Here is a 25,927-nt window from a genome sequence, read left to right as displayed (position 1 = left end):
AGTTTCACTTGTTGGAGAAAACTAATTGTAAGGCAAGGTAAGCAATTCCCCTTGACATTCCTTGCTTAGAGGGAGGGTATCTTCTAAATAAGCAGGCTGGGGTATTTTATTTTATTTTTCTCCCCTTCCCCCAAAATGAAAGCAACCCAGCAATTGCACCAGCTAATAACAAAATGCATCATATAATTGATGTGCTTTCATGGAACACTTCCTGCAAATCATTAGTGTATTGCAGTATAATAATACATACAGAAATGCTAAAACCTGTTACATTAGTGTTCTTGCCTTGCTGTCAATGCCTATATTATGACGTTTAGTAATCCTGAATGTAGTTAGTTCATTTTAGCAGATGATGACATTTTGTTGATCAACAATAAATAGTACATATTCCTCTTTAAAATTAGGTGCTGCCAGAATCTTGCTGTATATGTTTTCAGGGGGAAATACTGTTTCTAAGCCTCTTGTTGATTTTGGACAATTCACCTTTTATTGTGTTTCTTGATAAAGCAGTTATTTTCACTGCTCAGATTGCAGAGAGTAGCGCTGGCTGATGGGTGAAACTACATTAACGTGGTTTTCTAGGGTCTGTCGAGAAGCAGGGGCATGGACACATGCTGCTGTGTGGGCTGAGATCCCCACATTCCCAGTGTGAGCCTCTCCAGATGGGTTTCCTGGAAATTTCCAAGACAAGGTAATTTATTTGATTTCAACAAGGTTGTTCAGACCTAACCCCCACTTAATTTTTTGGGTGTTTTTTATGGTCTGGTAAATGTGAGTTCTGTAAGATCTTCGAATATATATGTTTTATTCAAAAAGACAAACCCCAAAAAGATTGATTTTGTGGTAGCAGAGGTGTTTTCCATACAATTCTAATTTCACTTGCTGTTTGTCTTATCTGCAGTGTGCCTCCTGAGGGAGGAGTTCTCAGTGACCTTTCTGGAGAACCAGTTTTTAATGGGTCTTTGAACTTATTTGTACTCATTTTACCGGTTATTTTATCCGATGGGGTTAAGGTGTCCACATTAAATTTTCAGAGCTTAATATGGCTGGTTTGTGCTGCCAGGTCCTCTCCACTGCCCACAGGCAGAAGCTCCCGGCAGACGTTTTTCTGCCTGGTAGAGGCTCCTCAGGGCCTCCTCACCTCGGCTCGCAGCGCTGAATTTTAACATAACGGCTCTATATAGTGGCTCTGTTTATAATATTGTGATACATACTTTTTATTTTTTTAATGTAATTTTCTTAATGTGAAGAAATACGGTGACTGCACCACTGTGTTACCTGCGCTGCGGGGAAACTCAGCCCGCTGCGCTGCCCGCCCTCGGCGCCGCCCTCCGCGCCGCCAGCCCGGGATGCGGGGCGGGCGCAAACCGTGTTGCGCCGTCGGTGTAGCGAGGGAGCCGCCATGTTGTGCCGCTTCGCCTCGGCGGGAAGGTGAGGACGCACCGCGGAGTGCCGGGGGGAGTGTAATGGTGGGTAGAGCTCAGCAGCGTGAGGCGACGGCCGGGCCGCCCTCGCCCGCGGCGGCCGAGCGGGAGGGGAAGCGGCGGTAGGGTCGCCCTTCAGCGGCGCCCCGCCATTTCGAGAGGAGGGAGGTCGCGGCGCTGCCGGCAGCTCCGCAGGGCTCGGTACCTGGCAGGGCGCTGCCAGAGCTTTGCTGGCCAGGGCCGCCGCACCCGGCCGCTCGGCACGGCCCCGAGGGTTTCGCTATTGATTTGTCTCTGCTTTATGCCAAGGTCACAAGCGAAATGTACAAGGGCCTCAAGAGCTGAGTTTTCTCCTGGCCCAGCGGTTCTGCTTTTATGTTTCATGACAAGTGCAAGATGTTGAAGCGGGCAAGGGTGACCACAACCTGCGTGGGGTTTTCAGCTTGTTTATTTTCTGGTACGAGGACCTTGTGGATAGTAAGGAAAAGGCACTTCAGGGATATCTTGGCCTCTGATCAGGTGACTTACCTGGTGGATGAGGAGAAAGCCGTGGATGTGGTCTATCTGGACTTCAGCAAGGCCTTTGACACTGTCTCCCATAATATACCCTTGCAAAAGCTGGTAGCCCATGGCTTGGACAAGTGTACTCTACGCTGGGTTAAGAACTGGCTGGAGGGCCGGGCCCAGAGAGTGCTGGTGAATGGGGCTGCATCTAGCTGGCGGCCAGTCACTAGTGGTGTTCCCCAGGGGTCAGTGTTGGGTCCAGTCCTGTTTAACATCTTTATTGACGATTTAGATGAGGGGATTGAGACCATCATCAGCAGATTTGCTGATGACACCAAGTTGGGAGGCAGTGTCGACCTGCTGGAAGGCAGGAGGGCTCTGCAGAGGGATCTGGATAGACTGGAAAAATGGGCTGATTCCAATGGGATGAAGTTCAATAAGGCCAAGTGCAGGGTGCTGCACTTTGGTCACAACAACCCCCTGCAGCGCTACAGGCTGGGCGCAGAGTGGCTGGAGAGCAGTCAGACAGAAAGGGACCTGGGGGTACTAATTGACAGGAAGCTCAACATGAGCCAACAGTGTGCCCAGGTGGCCAAGAAGGCCAATGGTATCCTGTCCTGTACCAAAAACAGCGTGGTCAGCAGGACAAGGGAAGTGATCCTTCCCCTGTACTCTGCATTGGTGAGGCCACAGCTGGAGTATTGTGTTCAGTTCTGGGCCCCTCAGTTCAGGAAAGACATTGAAGTGCTGGAGCGGGTCCAGAGAAGAGCAACAAGACTGGTGAAGGGACTTGAACATAAGACCTGTGGGGAGAGGCTGAGGGAGCTGGGGTTGTTTAGTCTAGAGAAGAGGAGGCTTAGAGGTGACCTCATCACTCTCTATAACTACCTGAAGGGAAGTTATAGCCAGGTGGGGATTGGTCTCTTCTCCCAGGCAGTTAGCAATAGGACAAGGGGGCATGGGCTTAAACTCTGCCAGGGGAAATTTAGGCTGGATATTAGAAATTCTTTACAGAGAGAGTGGTCAGGCATTGGAATGGCCTGCCCAGGGAGGTAGTGGACTCGCCGTCCCTGGAGGTTTTTAAACTGAGATTGGACATGGCACTTAGTGCCATGATCTAGTAAACGGACTAGAGTTGGACCAAGGGTTGGACTCGATGATCTCTGAGGTCTTTTCCAACCCAGTTGATTCTGTGATTCTGTTTTTAATCGATAAAGATGAGGTGAAGCTTTGAATGTCAGCACGTTGCTGCTGGCTCTCCGTTCCTGCACCCGTCTTTGCTGTGTCTGGGAAGGCGGGTGACACTGCAGGGGCTTGGGGGGCTCAGTTTGAGAAGTGGCAGCTTTACATTGCACAGCCCTGCATCTGTGACCTTTATGTGAATTTGTCTTTGCAATTAAGCTAGAGTGTGCATGCTTTGAGCTCCTGAAAAATGGTGGTTTGACTTACTGACCTTAAGATACTACTCCATATACTCAAAGCAGCTGATTGTAACAGTCGTGCTTATAGTCTGCTTCAGTGGTAAAGCCCAAGTACTGAATAAGACTGCTTTCTCTTGTGTTTTATCTTCTAGAAGCAGCACCACGTTGGTAGCACCATTGGGCTGCTTGGTCTCCAGGCAAAAGCACGCTCTTCCTGACCTGCCATATGACTATGGTGCTCTGGAACCTCATATTAGTGCAGAGATCATGCAGCTGCACCACAGCAAACATCATGCCACCTACGTGAACAACCTAAATGTTACAGAGGAGAAATACAAAGAGGCACTGGCAAAAGGTTCGTATATACACAGTCAACACATGAGGCAGAAGCTAGTTGATGTAGATGATATAGAAGGAAAAAAATGGACAGTCCTTCATTCTAGGGGAAATAGTTTATTTTAGAAGTTTTGGGTTTTTTGGCTTACCTAATTGAAGCTTTTTTTTTTTTTTTTTCTTTTTAATAAAGAGAAGTGCTATTAGGAATGAGCTTTAATTGTAAGCTTCAGTGGTGCTGATAATTGGAAGCTAGGTGTAACTAAAAAGCATGATTTCTGTTCTTCGTAGTGCTGTAAAACTAGAAGACAGTTCATTGTTGTGGCTTTAGTCCATATTTCCGTTAGTAACTTGAACCAAAGGCTGAGTCAATAGGAAACTGCAGTCATTTTACTGTACAAATATTTTCTAATGAAAGGCTAGTAACAAATTTATACGAAGTAAAATTTGTGCACCTTGATGGTTTTTACATCAAATGCTCTGCTGAATCTTGCAAAATAATCTTAGTCACCAACAAATGGAGGTAAGACAGATGTGCAGGTAATGTATACGACACCCAGTGAAAAGATATGAATTTGGCTGTCATATCATTGGGTCAGATTAAGAAGTCGTAGGTTGCATGCCAGTGTGAGACACAGAAATATATGTCAAACCATCATGGAATTTTTTTTAAGATCTCAGATTGAATCTTGAGATATGCTGACTATTGTGAAAACTTCACAGTTGTTCTAGCAGTGATACACAGAAACACATGAAATGCTTTTTTCAAATCTTTCAGTTTTTCAGTTGGACTGATGAAAGTATGTGATATAATGTGTGTGAGGAAGGTAGAATATTTTCTGAGGTTTTTTTTTTCCTATCATTATGATCTTTCTAAGGATCATCATTTTATCTCTAATGAGTGATTACTTTATAGACTGATCTGTGTGGTTTCCAGGTGACTACATACTGTAATTTAACTGCTTGGGTTTGCATGAAAGTGAGAATTGTCAGTTTCTGAGCCAGTGTGCTTGAATAGAGAATGTTACCTATGAAAGTGTAGAGATTTTCAAGTGCCTAAATAAACCTAAAATTAATTTCTGCAGTCTAAATTAATGAACTAATGAGATTTGGTTAAGAATCAGTTACTCAAGGTTGGCTGCCAGCAGTAGGTCCAGGAAGGACCTGAGGGAACCTGAACTGTTAGAAATCAGTGTATCTGCTGCTGATGTTACTAATGCTGTTTAATGAGCAAGGTTTCAGTCACTTGTGGAAGCAGAATTTCTGGTTAGCAGAAACATCTGCAGTATTGTGGATGCTTTGAGGTATTTTTCAAAAATACTGTACTTTGGTAGTGTCTCATGGCTAGCTGTTGGAAATGGTCTGTCTAGAGGTAGAAGTTAAACTTTCCTTATGGATTTTGCAGGCATTATTTTGCAAATGGGTAATGTATTGGTGATGGCCATGCATGTCAAAGCAGGCAAATATTTGCTTGTGATATCTCTGTGCGTGTGTTTTGGTTTGGCCTTTTTTTTCTGAACTGGTATACCAGTATATTGTGTGTAGTATTTTGACCCTCAATAGAAAAACTTCTAAGGCCGGGCTTCATGAAAGGAGAATGTCTGAATGACCACCTCAGTCTCTCAGTATTGTCATTCTTATTCCGTATTAAAAAACTGAGCATAATAAAAAATCTTTTCTACACTGCATTTCATTGTTGGGTGACATAGCATATCTAATCATTAATATCTCTTCTGGATAACAGATCCTTGTCAATGGTTTTTGTTCAGCACTAGAAAGTAAAGTTTTTTCTTCAGATCATCTTTAACATCTTCCTCACCTATCTATATCTGCTTAGAAAGCTCAAATAAAAGCTATTCTGAGTAGAGTTGACTTAAGTTGTCAGCTCATTTGAAAATGAGTGTGCACTTTTGTGAGCTCATGGATGAACAGTGTTCTTGTCTTGTAGTCTTAACATGGAAGAATTTACAAATGCTGAGTGCTTAAAGTGTTCTGTCTCTACTATTTGCTTTATTCTGCTTTAGAATGGTAGTAGATCTTATATGTGTGGTCTGAGTTGCCTGATAAGTGCAGTGTTGCCAGATCACATATAATTACAAGATAAAAAAAGTCAATGATAAAGAAATCTTTAATGTAGTTTATGTCAGTGACTAAAATATGATTAACAGTCACAAACCTTTTCCATAGACATGTTATAGACTAGTAAGACTTGAAAGATTTTGGAGGCTTAATAGCAACTTAGTGACTACTGTGGTGATTATTATGTTTTTATTTATCTGCGTATTTTTATCTTGTGCATCCTTAGGTGATGTTACAGCTCAGGTATCACTTCAGCCTGCCCTGAAGTTCAATGGTGGGGGTCATATCAATCACACCATCTTCTGGACAAACCTTTCTCCTAATGGAGGAGGAGAGCCTAAAGGTTAGTGCTTGTTACTTTATTGTGTCAGTTTTAATTAACTAGTTTAATTAACTGATGATAATTTCTCTTTTTCAGAGAGTAAAGGATCTTTATTTTTCAGAGTTAATTTGCCTGTCTATATGTGACAGTTATTCCAGATCTGAGGACTTCAGTGTTTTTCAGGTGCAAGCCAAGAACGTGAAAAGCTAGCCCTGTGCTAAGTATTTTTAATTTCTAAATCTAATTGTCTACACTGCAAAATACTTGGCTGTTGCTGCATGTTGTCCTTTCCATCTTAATATGAGAAAATAGTTTTTCAAAGCTATACTGATTAAGTTGTCATATATGTACTTGCTTCACGGAAAAGGAAGAAATGTGCTGCAGGCCACCTAATGTAGTGACTGGATTTATCCTCTAATTTTAAATAGGGGTAGTTTAGCAGTTAGAGCCTAAAGAAAGAAATCCCCTTTGGGAGGATAGTGTAGTGGTTTCCTACAAGTGACCTGCAATTAAAGGTAAAGGCTCTATAATACGGGCCCCACAAAAGCTGTTGTGGTAAACTTGAGGGTTTCTGAATGAGGTTCATATGCCTGTCTGTAAATTGGTGGCTTTGAGGTACTTTGTACTGCAGTGGTCATAGATGACATCTGCTTGTGACTTTTGGCTCTGCCATGGAAGTACAAAGATGCCCTGAAGATGGCCCAGTTAAGACTAGAGCATAAAGTTTTGAAGCTGCAAAGCTGAAATTTCAACAAGCAGTTCTTATATCGGTGTATTTCTGATAGAGCTTGTTTTTAGATGGCGTTATCAGAAAAGATGCTATAAAACCGTGATTTTTGTTTCCCAGTTTCTGTGAAGTTTTTGTGGAAGTCAGTAAGTTTAAAATGGCATCTTTCAGTTTCAACTGAATGGTTCAAGGCTTCTATAGGAAGCCTGCTAAAGCTTATCTTAAGATGCACTTCAGCTATCACCAAGCGATTTTCAAGACCGTCTTTCTGAAGGTGAAAGGAATGAAGAATTCTCTAGCATTGCACTGTGTGAAGTATTCTTACGTGTGTTAATTAGAGAGAAGGGTAGATACCTTCAGGTTTTGAGCAAATACTTAAATATCTGAAAACTACTAGTGTGCTGGGATGTAGGGGAAAGGAAATAGTTTGAAAGTGCCTTGTTACACTAAAACAATTCTAGTTTCTGTCCCCTTTGTCCCAGCACTGGTTAGTTTAACTGTATAATAAAGAAGGGATCTAATCACAGGGCTTACTTAGCCATATCAAATAGACTACTTCATTGTAGAAGCAGGTGTAAATCTTAAAACTGAGATAAGTGGTTAAATACCTCTTGCTATGTGTAGGCTCATTATATTGGTGTCAGAGATGTCCAAATATTTCTTTGTATGAAGACAAAGAAACGGCAGCCCCTTAGTGTTGTCCTTTTAGATATGCAAACTAGCTCTTTACCTTCTTTCCTGGTCCTCCCCGTGACTTTCCTTTTCCTTTTAGACAAGAATATAAATTCCTGAATGTCCTGTTGGTAGCACCCTGACTGTGGCTTTGAGAACAGCATGTTTGACCACTGCGCTGATTTCTTGCTTGTCCACTTTAGCAGGTTGGGACAGAACAATGCAACTGCTCTGTTTGTCTAGACATTTCCTTCTAGCAGAGCCCAAATGCTTCTGCTCCTCTTTCCTTCTATTTCCAGGTGATATCTGGAAGTTGAAACATGTTCAGTATCTGACCTTCTGTGATTTTCTGTCCGTTTTTTTAAAGGAGAATTGATGGAAGCCATCAAACGTGACTTTGGTTCCTTCGCAAACTTCAAGGAGAAGCTGACAGCTGTATCAGTTGGTGTTCAAGGATCAGGCTGGGGGTGGCTTGGCTATAACAAGGAGCAGGGACGCCTACAAATAGCAGCTTGTGCAAATCAAGACCCTTTGCAAGGAACAACAGGTCCCATTTCTTTTGTTCCCCTCCACTTCTCTCTTTATAGATGTCTTAGAAAAGTATATGAAATCTGAAAAGGGCTTTGTGGACAAATGCTGAGGAGTTGTTGCTGGATAAATAGGGCTGGAATACTGAATGTCACTACTAGCAGGAGTGAAAAACAGTTGCAATTTTTAAAGCAGCATTTGTAAATCAGGACTTAGAAACAGTAGACAAAGAGCAGTAGGGCTTAAGGTCTGTCTAGGCAAAGGGGAACTAGATGGGGCATATTGTTGAAAGCACTCTCTATCAGACAATAGTTTTAGTTTAGGCTCCTTTGGATTATTTTTGAGCAGCTGGAGTAACTTGCCTGTGTTGAGAAAGATTAAACCTCCTGCCTTTAGACTGTTTTCTCTAGCAGAGACGCTACTCACAGAACTGTCAGTGTAGGTCAGACAGCAGGAGGGGGGAAGGTGAACATAGTAACAAGGGTTACTGGGTAGGCTGGGTTTAAAATGGAAGGCTCATAATCTGCTTCCTTAATATTGATAAGGAGCAGTGAGTGTCAATTAAATAAGCCTTGGATGGGGATAAATTACGCAAACAGCGTAATGCTGGCCTTATCACTTTTGAAGACATTTTTACATGCTTAGAGAGACATGGCAGTGACGGTGGCATGCTGGACACCCTCCAGAGAAGGAGAAGCTCATGGCCAATGACAGTCCTGCCTGCAGTGGCTGTTTGTCCAAATTCTATTTCAGATATCTTAAAAACATGTTCTGTAGAATTCATAGGGAAGGGCAAGGACTTTTATGTATTGCTTTTCAGTAAGGAAAAAAAAAAAGGTATAGGAACATACAGTATAATGTGGGTAAATATCACCCACCCCCATGAAAAATCCCCACTAAAAATTTAGTGAGAAGGATATTTTAGCACAAAAGCAAGGAAAATAATTACATACTTAATTAAGAACTTGTGATTAAAATATATTGAAGCAAACTGGCATGGCAAGCTACTCCCTCATGGTGTAACTTCCGATGAAAATGCTTTTGGAACTGTGCAAAAGATGTAAACCTTTCAAAAGTTTCTTTATCTGGTTTCAGTTATGTCTTCAAGGCAGTTCTAGAGTATTCGTAGGTGTTTACCTTGATCAGCTCTTTCAATGTATACAATATATGTGTGTGTGGAGAGCAAACAATTCTGTGAAATGTTGCAATAGGCACCTGTGTGCTGGAGAGCTCTTTGTCTTCCTGCAGATAAAGGGTCAGAAATTGGGTACAACTTCAGGATGCAATATAAGACTTTTTACATGGAAAGCATGATAAATTTACAAAATTTATCCTCTGGTTTCTTTTACAGGCCTTATTCCTTTGCTAGGAATCGATGTATGGGAACATGCTTATTATCTTCAGTATAAAAATGTTCGACCTGATTATTTGAAAGCCATCTGGAATGTGATCAACTGGGAGAATGTATCTTCAAGATATACAGCTTGCAAAAAGTAGAGTGGAATTCTTGCACAGACTACTGAAATGTCACCACTTCTACTCTGATTCCACTCTTGTAGTAGTGCCTGTGGCTTACAAATGAATTGCTTTAGTGCACACCGAGTTCGTCCAACAAAAGCATTTCATAATCAAGCAAAGTGTTTGCTTGTTTAATTCAGTGAGATGTATTTACTTAGATTTTTGAAGCTTTACACTGTTGTGCATCTAAGGAAAATACTTTAAATAATCTTTTCCATTGCATATAGATCACTTTGCTGAAGCTTAATGAGGTAATGGATTTCCTTGTTGCACTGAAATACCTAAGTGGAAACATGTACTTCATGTTGCTATAAACAAATAAAAGAAGAACCTTCTATAACTGTCTACGAAAGACTCATTTTTAGTGATAGCTGGTCCACTCACTTACTTGATATGAACATGACTGGAGAAGAGAAATGCCTTTTGTAATTTGTTGTGTTACGGGTATGGAACTTTCTTACAGATTAAAAAAGAGAAATGGGCCTTGCTGTGCCTGCCTGGCTTGGCTGTCTGCACTCATCCCTGCTCCTTCCTGGGTCTCTTAAGTGAGATCTTCATTTACTGCACTGAGGCTGTTAAGTGTTATCTTGGACAAGAGATTACAATACTGGGTCAGCCTAAATTGTTCTTACAGAGACTGAATGACAGCATGTGATACTCAGTTCATACTAGCTGCTCAAGCATATCCTAAAACATCCTTTAACTCAAGAGATTGATTAAGTACATATTTCAGGTGTAACTTGTCTCTGCATAGCTGTGTTCCTGAAGCAACTGTAACATGTTAATGCTGGAGGTGGGAATGAAGTACTGTCTGGTGTAAAGGAGCATGCCCAAAAGGTCTTGAAAACTACAAAAAATAGCTGGTGTGTTTTGGTTTGTTTTGTTTTTTTTTTACCAATTTTGTTGCAAGTGTTTCAGACTGGATGCTACTGGACATTCATAGTACCTTGTGTATCAGTTTTCTTTGAGCTTTTTTGGTATAGTTCTACAAGTTCAGGATGGATTCTCAGGGAAACGAGGAATAGGCTTACATTACCATACTGCTATGCTTCTGTTTTGAAGTAGCAAGCAAGATTAAAGGGAGAGGTGTTTATAAAGAAAGAAAGGCCTTTCATTAGCAGATGCAGGGGGAGAAGATACCATCACCATAGGAACAGTTTTCAGTAGCTAACCAAAGCTGTGACTGGTGGGAGATCTTTGTTGCAAATGAAAGTGAGTTGTGCAAACATGGCTGATTTCACCTGTAAAGTGTTGTGTTTTTTTTTTTTTTCTACCGTGGAATATTTTTTTCTCTAGGCCCAGTTCTCAGATGTGCAACTTGAGCTTCTGCTGAAGCCTGGATTGCTTCATCATCTTGTTTAAAACATATTGTCATCCCTCATATCCTCGATTTACCTCTGAGGGCGTGAGAGCAGTAATGAAGAAAAGTCTCTTGGTAATCAGTCTGGCAGTTTTTAAATGAAAAAGAAAAAAGTCTACTGAAGGACCTGTATTCCTGCTGTCTGCAAAATCCTCTGTAAGTTTGGAGAGCTGGTGAATGAAGACTCTGTCACTATCGCTCAGTTTTTCTTCTTAGGGAGGAAGCCTGGATTTTTTTTCACGATACAAGCTTGTGGCACTTCCTGTGTGGCAATTCAATACAAAAATCTTCGCAGCAATTATTAACTGGGGTGGTCAGTTTATTTTGAAGCACATCTTCCTAACTTAATGTTTCCAGCCTCTGTCCTTGAATGTTTCATTTTAAGCACTTCAGAATGCTTAATTTAATGCAAAATACATTGTGTAGCCCACAATATTCCTGTTGCAAGACCATTGAGGCAAATCCTTTTTAAGGATTTAATATTAATTACAGGGTTGATTAATATTGTTGGTAATTATTAGGGAGAGAAAAGCACTGTAACTTGTAGATCTTGTAGCTAACTATAGATTTAAAACTTAATTTAAGCAAGTTGGATGGGTATCTGGATTTAAGGCCATGTGTAGGTTTTAGTTGTCAGACTTCAGTTTACTGAAATCCTGCAGACAAGGTGGATTGAGCAGGGGTGAAGTAAATTTTTTTAAGATGTGGAGAGAAGCACACAGGAGGCGTGTTGTGTTTACCATGGAGTGTACCTGGAGATGAAGGAAACAGCGGAGTCTTTTTGTCTTTTTTCTTTCCTTATATGAGTCTATATGATGTGGTGAAATACCATATAGCAGAGATCAAAAATCCTTATTGGAGTGCTCCTCCTCATTGAGTGAATGCTGAGGCAGGGCTTTGGTGGTGAGTGCCATAGTGCGTGTGTTGGGCATCTTCTTGGTGCTACACAGCTCCTGAAGGACAGAGAGGTAAATGTGCCGTATGCTGGTGGTCTGGAAGGGCGCGTGTAAGCTCTGGAGTAAGCCTGAGTTAACTCCAGGCAGTGAGGCGGTAAATCATGGGAAGCTCCTTAAGCAGCACTGACTGTTGCTGAGGCTTTAAGGCTGGTAGTGTGAGACCCAGCACATGCTGGTAGGGCTCGGTTTCTGCTGTGCACCAGGTTAAGAAGCAGCTCTGCTCATCTGCTTACAGTCAGCTGGTGAGCTTGACCTTGTGTCTTGTATCTTGCCCTTAAGTCTGAATGTAGGAAGTCCAAAGCTGTATACAAAGAGGAATGTTTGTGGAATAGGAAGATGGAAATTTACTAAATGTTGAAGGCAAACAGTAGGAACACTGAAGCAATGAAAGCAATTTAATGCTTGTTCTGGTGGACAGTTATAAAGGACAAACAAAGGCAGATTGTGTGGTGCCGTTGAAGGAAGGTCTGGGTTAAACTTTTTAAAGTCCAAACTTCCATGAAATCTGGAAAAAGTTCTGGACCTTTTTCGAGTACTAGGAATGGAAGTGCCTGCGTGTCATTTAGCAGATCTGCTTGCAAAGCTGTCAGTGAAAGTGCATAAACCTCTTAATCTCTGTGAAAACTGGAACTGCTTGTTGCTATTCAGAACTAGTGCTTTGCATCACAGAAACTGCTCTGGAGGCGGGCAGGTGTGTGTCTCCCACATGAATTGAGAAACAGGAAGGTAAATAATGACAGCCAATTCACGTGCCCTGTCTGAATGGACAAGTCTACGACCTTTTACTCAAAAACTGAACTACTGACGCAGTTTGTTCTACTTGGAGCTTCCTGACCCTAACGCTAAAAACAGTAGCTGTGTGTGTAAAGTTGTCTCCAGCCTGAACTGTGCAGGTAATCTCTTGCCAACGAGCATGGAATTACTTGCAGACTTGATCTGCATGACAGGGACAATGAGTTTTCTAACTTCAGTGCTGATTTCAATATACTTTGAGCTGGGACAAACCAGAGGAGTTGCAGAAGAATTGCATCCTGACAGTCATCCTGAGTCAAGCTTTTGTCAGTCCTTGCTTAACTGTTTTGCTTATGAAGGTGTCATGCATGTATACACAGATAATTTGTGTGTAGGCCACAATGTTAAAACAAGAGCTTGGAATTATTTTCAAGAGGGGAGAAAAGTGCCATACCTAACCCAAATGCTTTTGGAAATCATTATGTGTTACGAGTTGGAAGAAAAAAATGCATCAGGGTGATCCCATTAAAAATACTTATGGGTGGCAAAACTGCTGCTCTTGAGAGGCTTTGCTTTGAAGACTGAACAGATTTCACTGGCTGAACTTCATTTCAGAAACAGATGCAATCAGGTCTCAAAGGGCAACACACTTCTGCGAAATGAAAGTGCTCATTTGTGGTTTTTTGCTGACCTGTAAAAGACATTTGAAGGCTGGTCTGAGTTGCAAAGCATGTGCCTCATTCTGTACTACAAAAGATAAAAGTAATGCAAGGCCCAACCGAGCTCTTGCGGCCTCTCCACTGTCCCTCTGTGGTGGCTGCTCCCAGCAAGCCCGGAGGGTGGCACCTTTGTCCTTTTCTTGGAACAGAAGGGGTCTGTAGATGGCTTTATTGAGCAGTCAGAAATGGAAATAGATAAAAGATGTTTTGTTTTCCTCCAGCTTCTGCTTTTCACCTCACAATTATTTATTTCACATTTATCTAGAGCATGTATTTTTTTAAAAAAAGTAATAGACCCCAAACTGTCTCCAGAAAATACTGTCAGAGACTTGGCTTGTGAGCTGGCAGGCTCTTCTAGACATATTAAAACTTCTTTATTTACAGAAGACTTAGTTGTCTTTGTTTTGCATTCAAGAATTTAGTTCTCTCTAGTGCAACAAAATAGGTTCAAAATGCTGCTCTGCCTTTCCGCTAACATTTTACGTGCCTGTTGCATTGACCTTGCCGAAGTTAATCGTTACACTAGCGTGAAGCAAGAGAGCTGTGTTTGCAGTCCTGTCTGATGCCGAGTGGATAAAATACCGGTAGCTTTCTGCTTAATGATTAAAAGCAACGTGCTCAGATTTCACCATAGCTGTTTTTACCCCTTTCCTTCAGAAGGCGAGGCGGCTCTGGGGGTTTTTGGGGGGGTGTGTGTGTGTGTGTGTGACTGCAGACTCCCGTGCCGGGGACCCACTAGGTGGGGGTGTGGATCCGCCGCGCTGTGCGCTCCGAAGCGCTTCCCGGTCCCGTTCCCAAGGCGCAGGTCCAGAAGCGGTTTGTGTGTTCCGACTGCGCGGGAGGGGGAACTGTTGGGGCGGTTGCTTTCCACTTTTTAAATGATCAGGGTCAGCACTGCTGCTGAAGCCACCTGTCAGTATGCGGGGAGGAGGCAATGCTGCTGCAGAGGAAACAATTTATTTTAATACACACAGTCAAATGTAGGTGTTGCTATAACTAAAGCCGGGCAGGCAGAGGCTAGAGGAAGGTACTCCTAATTAAAATTAAGATGCTTCTGGGTTTCCCACCTGGCTGCCTCATCAGACTGCAACTATGTCTCTGTAGGGAACATACAATGTCCATGACATCCTGCACCGTCTTTCAAGCGCAGAGACCAGCTATTTAACCACAGGAAGTGATGTTTGTTACATTGCTATAGTTAAGCCAAAGCTTAAGAGGATGTGCAGCCGATTACCTGAGGCACGGAGCTTTGCAGTTACAATCGTGCTGTTGCTGCTCCAGAGAAACTCCAGCTTTTCACTGGATTTTCTCAGTTGAAGAGTTGAATGAACAACTTAGCACAGAGGCAAGTCAGCAAACCTGCTGCCTGGACATGCCAGAGCTGGCGGTGTAGCCTTGTGACATTACTGGAGCAGCTCGCTGACAATATGTCCCTCTGGGTTGATGGCAAATCCCTGGAACACAGAGAACTCTCCACACTGCAGCACTTGGCAAGTTTGAGCACTAGGGCTATGTGAAGTGACTGGCAGTCCCATAGTTGAGGTCTCCTATCGCACATAAAGTCGCAGAAGAAATGACAGTTTTCTGAAGGTGTTCATTTCTCCAAAACTCTGGGGAAACTTGCAAAAGTTGCTGGTTACTGCATTATGCATTTGCAGACAGGTGGTGAGCTTGCAGAATCTGACTTCTTCTGGAGGAAGGTAAAAACATTGAAAAGCCTGGGTCTGTCTTCAGCTGGACTACAATTCCCTAGTCCTTTCTTGTTTCTGCCACCTTTTTGTCTGAGGAGGAACCAAGTGTCTAATTCCCTGGCTTCTCCCTACTTCTACTGAGGTCCATTATTGAGAGCCACCTCCTTCAGAGTGAGCTCTGCAGTTCTTTAGTTCCTTGTAGCTGGGTTCCTTCCCACCAGCTGCTCCACAATGCTTGCATCCTAAAGGCTTTTTCTTTATGCTACTGGCAACAGAGCTGTAGCTCTAAAGTCGGATCTAGAAGCAAGTAGCATGGTAATTCAGCTATTTTTTTCCATGAGTTTTGTGACACAAGCAATAGCAGAAGGCTACTGTATAAGAATTTCAGTTTTTCCTTATTTTTAACGAGAGGATTAAAAGTTTTCACACTGTTATTGTGTGAAATCACTGGCACCTCTGAGGTCTGCAAACATGGAGGTAAGGGGAAAGCACATCTGTTAATTTAGTTGTCATGATTTGAAGGTAATGCCAGAATTCTTGCAGGAATTTTAAAATTTGGCAGTGGTCAAAACTGGCCAGAATTGAAAACTTGTCAGTATTTCCAGGAATCCAGAAGCTCCCCAGGCCCTACAGCTGCTGGGGGAGTCTGATGTTCTTGTCTGTCGGGGCAGCTGTCACGGGCTTCAAGCCTCAGGCTTCCCCAAAGGTTATTCAGAGAGAGTTGTTTCAAACAAAGCATTTTGGGGTCAGCAAGGTAGTGTTTCAGAAAGCTCTCCTTCTCTGTGTATCTCTGTATCTGTCTTCAGAATAAATGCTTTGTTGGGATATTTCCAGCCACTCTTGGCCCTCCAGAAGAACTGTGTTGAGTAAGAGGCTGTAGGGAGGAGGGGAGATGCAGCCTGTCAAAGGATGCATCCTCGGACTGTCTTCGACTTCTCCTTCCCATAAAAGATGTGCACAAACCTGGCCAGCCTGCCAGGAGAAGAGCTCAACTTGTGGGTCCTTTGAGTGTTTGAGTTAATTTCTCAAGATGCTGAGAGAAACTTGTGTCAGAATCAGTTTACCCTTCCATCTGGGCTCCCCCCCCCCAACTTAAGATTTCAGGCCATTTCAAAAGACCTTGGTTTTAGTTACAGTAAGATACACTGTTATTTACAGGGAAGAAGTGCTCATGAATTTCTACTTGTTTATTTTTCTCATGACAGAATAAGGATCACGAAACTAAAACTCTCACCTGAATTTTTTCGGGATGGAGGAACATTATTTATGAGGCTTATGTGTAGGGCTTGGTGCTTGTTTGCATAACTAAATAAAATGGGAACAATCAACTGGAATTAGCCTGTCTGAGGGTCAAAAGCTCCAGTGGGGATTTTTCCCGTGCCTTCATGAGATACAGGTCAGCTAAAAGCAGTTCAGAGACAGAACTGCTGTTTTTCTGTATTATCTAGCTGAGAATTGGAGTTGTTCCTGGATTTTGTTTCATCTTAAACATAAGTTGCAGCAGTTAAGTGGTGATTGTTGTCCATCTGCTGATATTCATTGCTGTCCTAATGCATTCTCTCCAGCTGGTGTGGGACTGCACAACACACATTGTGTGTGTGAGTGTTGAACCCATGTTTCGTACAGGAGAAAGCACAGGATATTAAATGGAACAAAATGTTTTTGTTCCAGATGTAGCTGTCTGGCGTAGACACTGTGGGACGGATACAGGTGTGGGTTGGTGCTCAGGGTTCAACCCTGAAACTGGTCCTTGAAAGTAACGTCTGCATATATTGATTCTGGGCTGACTTGCCTGACTTGTCTCTCCAGTGAGCTCTGATGTCAGCTTCATTAGAAATTAGCATGTTTCTACGACCTCAGAGAAGTATTTGAGGAGCTAGCTCATGCTGGATGTAGGAATATCCCACCAAAGTCCTCTTTCCTTTGCCTGAGCCCTTTGCATCAGCAGCCAGTGTCTCACAGCAGTGCAATGATTTTCCCGATGTACTTGTTACTCCAAATCCCAAAGAGCTCACTGCAGGGCAGCTTTGCATGGGTAGAAAAGAGCAGAGCTGTCCATGGCCAGCTGAAAACCTGTCCCCATGTGCTGCACCCAGGAGCCACCTGCAGAGGCATTTTGTGGGCTGCACCCCTGGGCTGGTCCTGGCATCCAGGCAGTGACATGGAGAAGTCCTAGTCCAGCTGCTACTCGCAGCTTCTTGCAGAGTGTGAGCTGGACCTGACAGCTGAAAATCCTAGTCGTGCTGGATTCTTAGGGATTACCATTTTGAAGGGACTAGTATGTCTATGTGTTTAAATATGCAAATGTGATCATGAGTTTCTTTCTGTGTGTGTTGTTCTGTTAAACTCTTCTGGGTGTTTGGAGAAAAATGGCAGAAAAATCATCTGGTTATGCTCACTCCTGCAATCCAACATCTGGCTGCCAGACTGGAGAGGCTGTGTAATCTCTGCTCATATGGTTTCCATGCTTTGGTTCCCTACTATGACTGAGCACTGGAGAGAAACTTCCCCCTCACGGCAGAGTGCAAGCTGGGCCTCTGTTGGAAGGACAGGAGGCATCCACCATTAGACCTTTTTATGTGGAAGTGTTGCCAGGTTAGTCCAAGTGGCAGTATGTGTGTGTGGTTCTCATACCGCTTCACCGCTAAAGCCTTGGCCTTAAAAACCTGTTGCTTGGTCTGGAAATGCTCGTGCAGTTACCTGGATGTACCATAGAGGTGAAATGCTAGTCCTGCAATGTGAATGCCATAAAAAATGAAGGCTTCCTGTTAGCCTTTCAACTGAAATTCAGGAAAAACATTTTTATTTCCCCCACCCTAACTCCTAAGGAAATGAGACCTTGTGTCTTACCTCCCTTGATTTATTTCTGGATGAAAGAAAATGGGTGGGACAACAGCACCATTCACACAAGGAGGGGGGAGGCAGGTGCTGCAGCTTTGCCTCCGTGCTCTGGGTGGGCAGTTCGGACACCCCTTCAAAATGCAGGAGAGCAGCACTGAATTCTTCCTCTGCTGACGTACCCTGCCTGCCCCACCAGCAGCATTTTGGAGGTGATGAATTCTGCAATGCTGGTTAGCTGGGGTAGTCAGGCAGAGGTGGCCCCCTCCAGCCCAGTGCCTGAGATTCCCACCTAAAAGGGAGACTGGAGTTCTAAAAAATGGTACAGGCAGTATTCTGACTGCTCAAGGGGAGCTGTCTGCCCTCGTCACGGTCTCGTTCCACTAATTGAGCTCCACATCCTCTTTCTGGCTCTAAGCGCTTGGTGACTTTGGGTAAACTGACAAGACATTCTGAATCAGTCAACACCCCATATTCAGTAAAGAAGTTATTTGCTTCTCCCAGTCGTGCCCAAAGCATTTTCCAGCTCCAGGAAATGATTTTCTATTGGGCGGAAATGGCAACAGGAATGAAATAAATTTGTTGACTGAGTCAAAGAACATGTAATGGCAGCTAAACAAGAACTCTGATTTACTGATTTTCGTCATGATCAAATTTAGTCTTCATCATCTACAGATATTTGGGCTGTGAAGTGTTTTTTTTTTTTTTTTTTAAAGGAATTTACAATGAATTTGTTCATCTCAAGACAGAATGACTGCCTTGGTGGCGCTTGGCAGTGACATTTGGGTTATAGGAACTTGAGCACAAAACTAAATATAGCGTAAAATTAAATATAGCACCAAGTAGAAATCAGCAATTTGAAAAACAAGGGGAAAAGGAAGAACTACTGGTAAAACTGCAAATCAAAAGGAGAGTATTATTGGAAAGTCACAGCATCAGTATTTTATATTAGTTTTTCCAGGGAAAAACAAAAAAGAGATGATAGAATGGTAATTGGGATAATTGCTTTCTTTTTTAAAGCAACACGACCTCAGATTCTCTTGGAGAAATTATCAGTTTTTATCCCTCACCTTGACCAGAAATACAAATGCAGCAGAAGGGGCAGAAAGAGAGCCTGTTTTCTGTCTCTTGTACTGATATGTATGGTATTCTTGACAATGGTGAGAAACTTGTAGACATTTTCTGGAGGAAAAAACCAAACCAAAACCAAACCAACACACACAAAACCCCAAGGAATCAGAGATAAAGGATGTAACTGGAAAACAACAAAACCAAAAAAACCCTGGTTTTGTAGAAAGCCAGTTATTTGGTCACCTGTTACAGTAATTTTTGGTGAAGATTAAAAGCTGCTCACAGGAGTTATTGTCACCACCATCTGCCTCAAACAAGCTGTCACCTCTGTTGGCCTCATCTGTCAAGTTCTCAGCTCACAGCCAAGGATCAGCCAGAATGGCCCAGGCTTGCTAACATTAAACCTTTAAAAAAATATGTCAAATCAGATAGACTGCAATTAGATCAAACAATATCCTATTGCCACAATATCCTTCACTCTCAAATTGATGTTAAACTAAACAGCATTACCATTTGTGCAGAACCTCTGCTCTCCTAGAGGTATTTGCTCCTTCTCACCAAAGAAAATTCTCCCAGAAGAGTTTGTAACTGCTTTTTGGGTTTATTGTCTGATGTATTGACAGTCCAGATTCAAACATCCACCTGTCCTGATTGACAGCTGTCGCATGTTCCAGATCACCATGAGTCAGGTGGAGCAGGCAGCTGGATGAATCCAGAAGAGAGATCTCTGTTAAGACAGGACCTACCTAGGCAAGGGTGAGCACTTCTAGCAGGAGGTGGTTTTTATTTCCATAGGAACAGCATAAGCCATTTAATGTCACTTCCTTTGCTATGTGGCAGAAGAGAGAAGGGAACAGACAATGGTAACCTCTGGCTTCTCCTTGTGCTCTCTAAAACTGTGCAGATGATGCCATGCAAATTTAAATGAGTTTTTGAACAAAAGGGCATTTTCATGTTTTTCCCCAGGAACTCCCTACTATTGTTCTTGGTAAACTATTGCTCAAATACCTGGAAAATGCAAGAGCTGCCATACTGAAGTGATCTGCTTTCGTTTCATTCTTCCTGGAGTCCAGCCTTGCATTCCTCTGACAGGAATGGAAGACGACCTACTGCTTTCCTGTAACCTTTCTGGGCACTATTTTCTGTTCTTTCTTATATGCCTTTAAATGGGATTGTGCTTTTTAGTGGGACCAAATAAAAATAAGATTCCACTTTTCCACTAACCAGAAGGATGCTTTGGTTTGTTAGGATGTGTAGGCGTTTCACAATGCTGTGCTTCATCCATCATTCAAGGTGGCCCAAAATACAACCAAAATTGTCTGTAAAAGTTTCTTGTGTTCTGTGTATTTCATCCTTCCTAGTAGGATGAAGTACTGCAACACAGTGTAGAATGGAAGTGGTGCTTGATACAGCTGGCAAATAATCATGTGGTACTTTCTGGAAAACGGCATTACATAGAAAACAATGAGAAAATTGCCCTGAAATATTTTTTCTGCATTTAAATGATTGATTTATATGTTATCTTTCCTTTGAAAAATGTTTTTCTTAGCTGAGAGCCAGGTGAATATTTTTCTTCTAATTTAGCATGCCACCTTTATTCTCTGAACTTGGTTTTGAGTTGCAAGCTTTGTGTGGATCCCATTTACAATGAATGATTAATAAACTTACTTTGGTTTGGAAGTAATCCAATCAAGACACTGCAATTAAAAACTTAAACTGGCCCAGATTCAGGTGAAAATTTCCTGAAGCCAGTGAAACTTTTGATAAAAAATGAGTTCAGGAAGCAGTTCAGGTGACTTTGGGGTGTTAAGTATGTAGAGATCTAAATTCTGAACAAGTACATTTATCTCCAATTTATGATAAATTGTTCACATGTGGTATTAATAGCCAGGAGTGTCATGGAGTAAGAAGTCAGCTGCATTTCAGTGATCTCTTTATCAGGCAAGTCTCAACACTTCTCTGAAGCTGCAGAATTCCATGAGGTCCTGACTGCTGGTTTTGTGCTGCATCCCCAGCATACAAAACTTCAGTTCTTCACAAGTCCTCTGGGGAATTTCACTCCAATTTCCTTAAGAGACGGGATATTGATATCCTTCAGAAGGAACACGAGCAATGGAGACCAGAAACACACTGCTGCTCCTGCTGCTTTCTGAAAACACATCAGATTTGTATGCATTTGCCGAAAGCTTTAATATCTTGAGAAGTGTTTTGTATTTTTGCACTGGGAACTGAAAGAGCCCTTGGGGTCCCATCCAACAGGACGATGGTCTGTGAATGTCTGATCAGTAACGCTGGGTTAGAGCAGTGACGAGCGCATGGGCTGGGTGCTCTTCTTTCAGTGCCATTGAGCAGCCTAAGGTTAAGAAATTTAACTTGGCATAAAATTCTGCTCAAACAATTACTGCTGGGGCTGTGGTGATGTTTAGAAGGTCATTGCCTGAACTCTTGGTCTGAGATGAAATTAGCATTAAAAGAATGCTGTAAGTAGGGCCCAGAGACTGCTGGGTGTGCGTGGGACGGCCTGGGCTGTCTGCTTGTTCCCCCCGAGGCACAGCCATAAATATCGCTGTTGGTAATGAGAGCTCGTAGAAAAGTCTGAGACAGTTCTTCCTCTGAGGGCTGTTGACTTCGAAGAAGTTTGAATAGCAATATGTGTTCTCTAATAATGAGCTCTGGGACATCCTCTATTCTTTTGAGGTCCCCTAGTGAATGTATTGGCCATGTCTGTGGTATTTTTTGACAAGAATTCACATACAGTGTCTAGAAAGGGGTGTAAGAATGTTTTCCCAAAAAGGTGGATAGGTGATGCTAGTGAAAAACTGAAATATTGGGATGCAAGCAAATGTTCTTATTCTGAAGACACTTGTGATTATAGTTGTAGGGGAACTAACCATGTGTTTGCTGGGAGGTAATCAATCACGTAATGGCCTGGCTTATGCAGGAATTTATATTAAATGGATGATCACAGTGTCTCTATGTGTTTTAAAGCCAGTAAACTTAATATCTTTTCCTTTCCTTTCTTAATTCCCATATAATTTGCTTTACCCTTCCTGTCTTTCTCCCTGATGAGAACTTGATTTCTCTCTCCCTCCAAAAGCTGAGGGCTTCGATCAAATCCTAGTCTCACTGTTATTAATTTGGGTGATTCATTAGATTAGTAGGATTCCTGTGGCTAGTCTGAGTGTCTGCACTGAAGTGTATGGAACAACTAGGATGTCCAAGACCACCTAATCCCCTATGATACAAGAAAGCGTCGAAAAGGAAAGATTATCTTTGTTTTAGAGACAGCAATAACTAATCCCCATCTGAATCACACTGATGTCATATATTTTTTTTTTCCAGTAGAATAAAAGGTTTGGGTAGGAAACTGTCATAGGAAGACTAAGGACCTGTAGTACTAATGTAGGCTGAATACTCAAGTTGCCAAGAAGATAGGTTATATGTGGAAAGCAATGGGTTTTTCTGCAGAGTGAAAACTTTATTAAGATGTTCACAGGCCAGTTTCATGTTCCCATGCTGTGCTTTATTTAACTGAGCTGCCAAAAGGCATATCCTATATGGTCTGTCACCGATTGCATGGTCATGGACACCAACCAAAGGGGAGGTTTTTCTTGTAGCTGATCTATGAGCCTACCCACATTTTCCAACATCACTTTTCCTGTGTGGTCATCAACCTGGTAGCTTACAGCTCTCCTTGTCTTGCCTTCACCGGTGCTTGGTGCAGAGAGTCAAAGCACCTGCCAGTGATGCTTCATCCCCTGCTTACCTACCACAACATCCCATTAACTCTGTGGACAATCTCAGGCTGTGTTTTTTTAAAGAAATGAAGTATAGTTAAGAGAAGTTGAGAAAGGATGTATTACTACCTACAAAAGACATATACTAGATAGAGTACAAAACTATTTTTTTGTGGTTGTGGTAAAACTTTAAAAAAGGTTGATGTGAAAAGGACAAAATTGGACCCTTTAAAACAACAAACATACTGCCTAGGAAAAAGCTCCAGTGCTGCAGAGGGATGGCTGACATGACAGATTCTTTTTTGTCTCTACTGTGGTGAGTTTCCTCTCTAGTATTTCTTCTCTAGTATGCTGGGAAGGGAAGGATATCCCACCAAAACACTGCCCTTCTTCCTCCGCAGGGCACTGGGCTGGGTGTTTACTTGCATCAGCCTGCTGTACAACAAGTTAGGATGAAGCCTTCCTGTGTGTTTGATAGGTTAAAACTGGATATTTTCTTTGGCCATTTGGGGAAATTGCAGATGCTGCTGTTTCAGCTGTGCTGACTGGTGTGAAAGATGGGATCCATCCCTCTGCAGATCTGAGAGAACTTCATCGCAGCAAGTGACCTTCTGCCTCGGTTTCTAGGAACAAACCAGAACTCTTAAGTGTGGCTGTGCAACTTATTTTGCAGCCTTTCAGGCTACTTTCTCCCTCAACTTTTGTAGTGCTGTTGATCAGCTATTTCCAGCACCACAGCCTATGTTCGCACGCTTTACAACAGCTGCCTTGCTTCGGAGCCGTGGCTGTCTCTCTCCAATGACTATGAGGAGGGCCTGCCTGGATACTGGTAAGAGGACCAAATTTCAGCCCCATGTGTACCTGGCTACTCTCAGATACATGGGATATACATTTATGTGTATAGGTGTAGTCTCAGACACACAGGAATGGGGGCCCTGAATCCAGCAGTGCCGATACGGTGATGGAGAGGAGCATGCTCAGGAGTAAACCATCCATCAAACTGTGTTTTGTCGACTCAAAGCCCCAGACCAGCTGAAGACTTCAGCAGGTGCTTGATTATAAACAGAGGAACACTCACAAGCTTGAAGATAAAACAACCATGAATTACCTAGCCGGGCAACACTGAAAAAGAGCAGTAACTGGCTAGATGTGCTCTTCAAGAACAAAACAGGGCTCTTGGCATAAAATCACCTTTTTGACCAACATTTTCTCATGCATGACACTGCTTCTTTTTGATAGCCAGAACTGATTGGAAGAAGAACTCAAAAACAAATAAATTATATGAGAGAGGAATCTAGCAAGTGTAGACCTAAGTGTCTAAAATTCCTGACTCTGTAATGATGCGGCTGTCAGCAACAAACGTATGAAAACTGAAATGTCATTTTTGGATTAATCAGTGAACTCTTTTACTACTGAAAAAAAAAAAAAAGAAGTAAAGAACATCACACTCCCTTATGAATTGCCAAGTGAAAGCACAATAGCTGCATTTATTTTATTAGCCTTCTGACCTTTCCCTTCTCTGGTGAGGTTTCTTTTTCCTATTAGCTCTATTAGAGTGTCTACTGAGATGGCAACAAAACAAACACTGTTATTGTTGGCTAATTCTCTCTTTTAGCAGGGAAGAGGGATGCACAAGCCATGAGCAGACATTTGCCTTGCACCTCCAGCCCATGGCAGGGCTGGGATCCACACCATGGCTGGGACACCAGGAAGACCTCGTCATGAACACCACCATGCTGAGGACACTGCATCTATTTTCACGTAGCACTTTCAGTCACGCTTGACTTCACAGCTGGGAGTGATTTATTTGCTTCCAGTGGATGAATGTTATTTTGTTTTGTACCGTTCATGCATTTTTGCACAGATATTGGGGTTCCGCCCCCGCTTTTTATAACTACTTCACAACACCATGTTCTCTGGAGGTGATCCATGCTACAGCATGTGGGCATGGCTGGATGCTCCCTGTCCCCGTGGTTTCTGGGACAGACTGGTTTGCTACTGCAGCTCCTGGAGACATGGGTGTGATTATCGTGGCGGCTCTTGCCCAAAGTCTTATGCAGATTTTGTGTCCTTAATTTACCGGTCAGTGTAACTGACTGCTCAGCATCAGCAGAACTGGGTGTTTCGAAAGTTGATGCCAAGCAGTAAGGGTCGTCTGTCATGCTGGCACAGAGCAGGACTGTGGAATTTTTGGACTTATATGGAAGTCTGAGAAAACTTCAGAAATAATTCTGGAATGTGCCCAGCAGACTGCATGGTAACAGAGGAGCTGGCTGAGGGATTTATAGTTGTGGGGAGAGAATAATAGTCTTTTTTTTAAGGAAATTTTGATCCTGGGAGGGGAAAAAACAACTCAGAAGGCTAGTGGAGAATTTGTCAATTACTTTTTCCTTCTTGGGTAACTTATCTGGGACCTATATACATAAATCATAGCAATAAAATAAACACTGCTGAAATTACCAGCAGCATCTAAGCAGAATTTGAGGCTAGGATCTCGCCAGCTTTCCAGAATGTCAAGATTGCAGTCCCATGTTATTCTAATATTAGTCATTTCCAGCAGATAAAGTTGCATATAAACCACCACCCATCTCCAGTTTCAGGAGGGCCAAACCAGCTTCTTTAGGAGCAGTTAAATTGCTAGTTCTCGAACATAAGTGGCAGGATGATAAATGTGACCTGTTTGCTGTTAACTCCAGGAAAGTGCAGCCAATTTTACTTTAGTTTAGCCTAAGGGGAAAAGCATATTAAATCTTTGCCTGTTGGCATTCAGAGTCTTCTCTTTTTAGAACAATGGCACAGCACTTCAGAATTTAAGGAGGATGGCTGAATCAGTTGCTCTTATACATTTACCCCATACAAGTACTTTGTTTTCCTAATTAATTTCTTTGTATTATTTTAGCACTCAGGAGACTTAGTTACTTGCTGTAATCCATGGTACTAGATGCTCTTAAAACACACACCACCAACAAAACCACCCACAATTCTCTTTGTTGCTGTCTAGGTTCTGGGAAAAAAAAGTTTATGGTACCTGTCGTTGTTGTTGTATATGAGGTGCCTTTCAAGTCTGGTGTCTGTCTGATGAAGAGGCAGCTGGAAGCATCCCTGGCACCCCAATGTGTGCTGTGCTTGATTTTAGAAAGAGAAAGGGGGAACTGCTGACTGCCCCAGGGGAGCTGTGCATTTGAAAGTGAACAAATGACTGTGCTATTAGAGGAGATGTGATGAAAGAGAGACACTTCAGACAGCAAGGAGAACAGAGAGGAATAGGGTCAGGACCCATCCAGTTATGGGACAG

General features: G+C 42.5%; 1 protein-coding gene across 2 annotated transcripts; it reads left to right on the top strand.

The window, feature by feature from the left end:
- Positions 1–1,273: 1,273 nt before the first annotated feature.
- On the top strand, positions 1,274–9,868 carry SOD2 (superoxide dismutase 2). Of its 2 annotated transcripts, none has more exons than XM_065057550.1 (5): positions 1,274–1,431; positions 3,502–3,704; positions 5,988–6,104; positions 7,850–8,029; positions 9,362–9,868. In XM_065057550.1, exons 1-5 carry the CDS (start codon positions 1,403–1,405, stop codon positions 9,505–9,507), a joined length of 675 nt encoding a protein of 224 aa, XP_064913622.1. In that variant the 5' UTR covers positions 1,274–1,402; the 3' UTR covers positions 9,508–9,868. The 2 variants fall into 2 exon arrangements, with proteins under 2 accessions (XP_064913622.1, XP_064913623.1); XM_065057551.1 differs by having other exon boundaries at positions 1,355–1,469.
- The last annotated feature ends 16,059 nt before the right edge of the window (positions 9,869–25,927 follow it).

The sequence above is a fragment of the Columba livia genome, chromosome 3 (genome assembly GCF_036013475.1).
Source record: "Columba livia isolate bColLiv1 breed racing homer chromosome 3, bColLiv1.pat.W.v2, whole genome shotgun sequence".
Lineage (NCBI taxonomy): Eukaryota > Metazoa > Chordata > Aves > Columbiformes > Columbidae > Columba > Columba livia.
Note: the sequence above shows the minus strand (reverse complement) of the source record. Positions and strands in the feature narration are given on the sequence as shown.

What these genes read in the sequence shown, in the direction of transcription:
- SOD2 (XM_065057550.1), top strand. Translation starts at nt 1,403, where the DNA reads ATGTTGTGCCGCTTCGCCTCGGCGGGAAG. An exon ending in CAAAGAGGCACTGGCAAAAG is followed by an intron (nt 3,705 to 5,987) that starts GTTCGTATATAC and finishes GTGCATCCTTAG; the next exon opens with GTGATGTTACAGCTCAGGTA. An exon ending in CCCTTTGCAAGGAACAACAG is followed by an intron (nt 8,030 to 9,361) that starts GTCCCATTTCTT and finishes TTTCTTTTACAG; the next exon opens with GCCTTATTCCTTTGCTAGGA.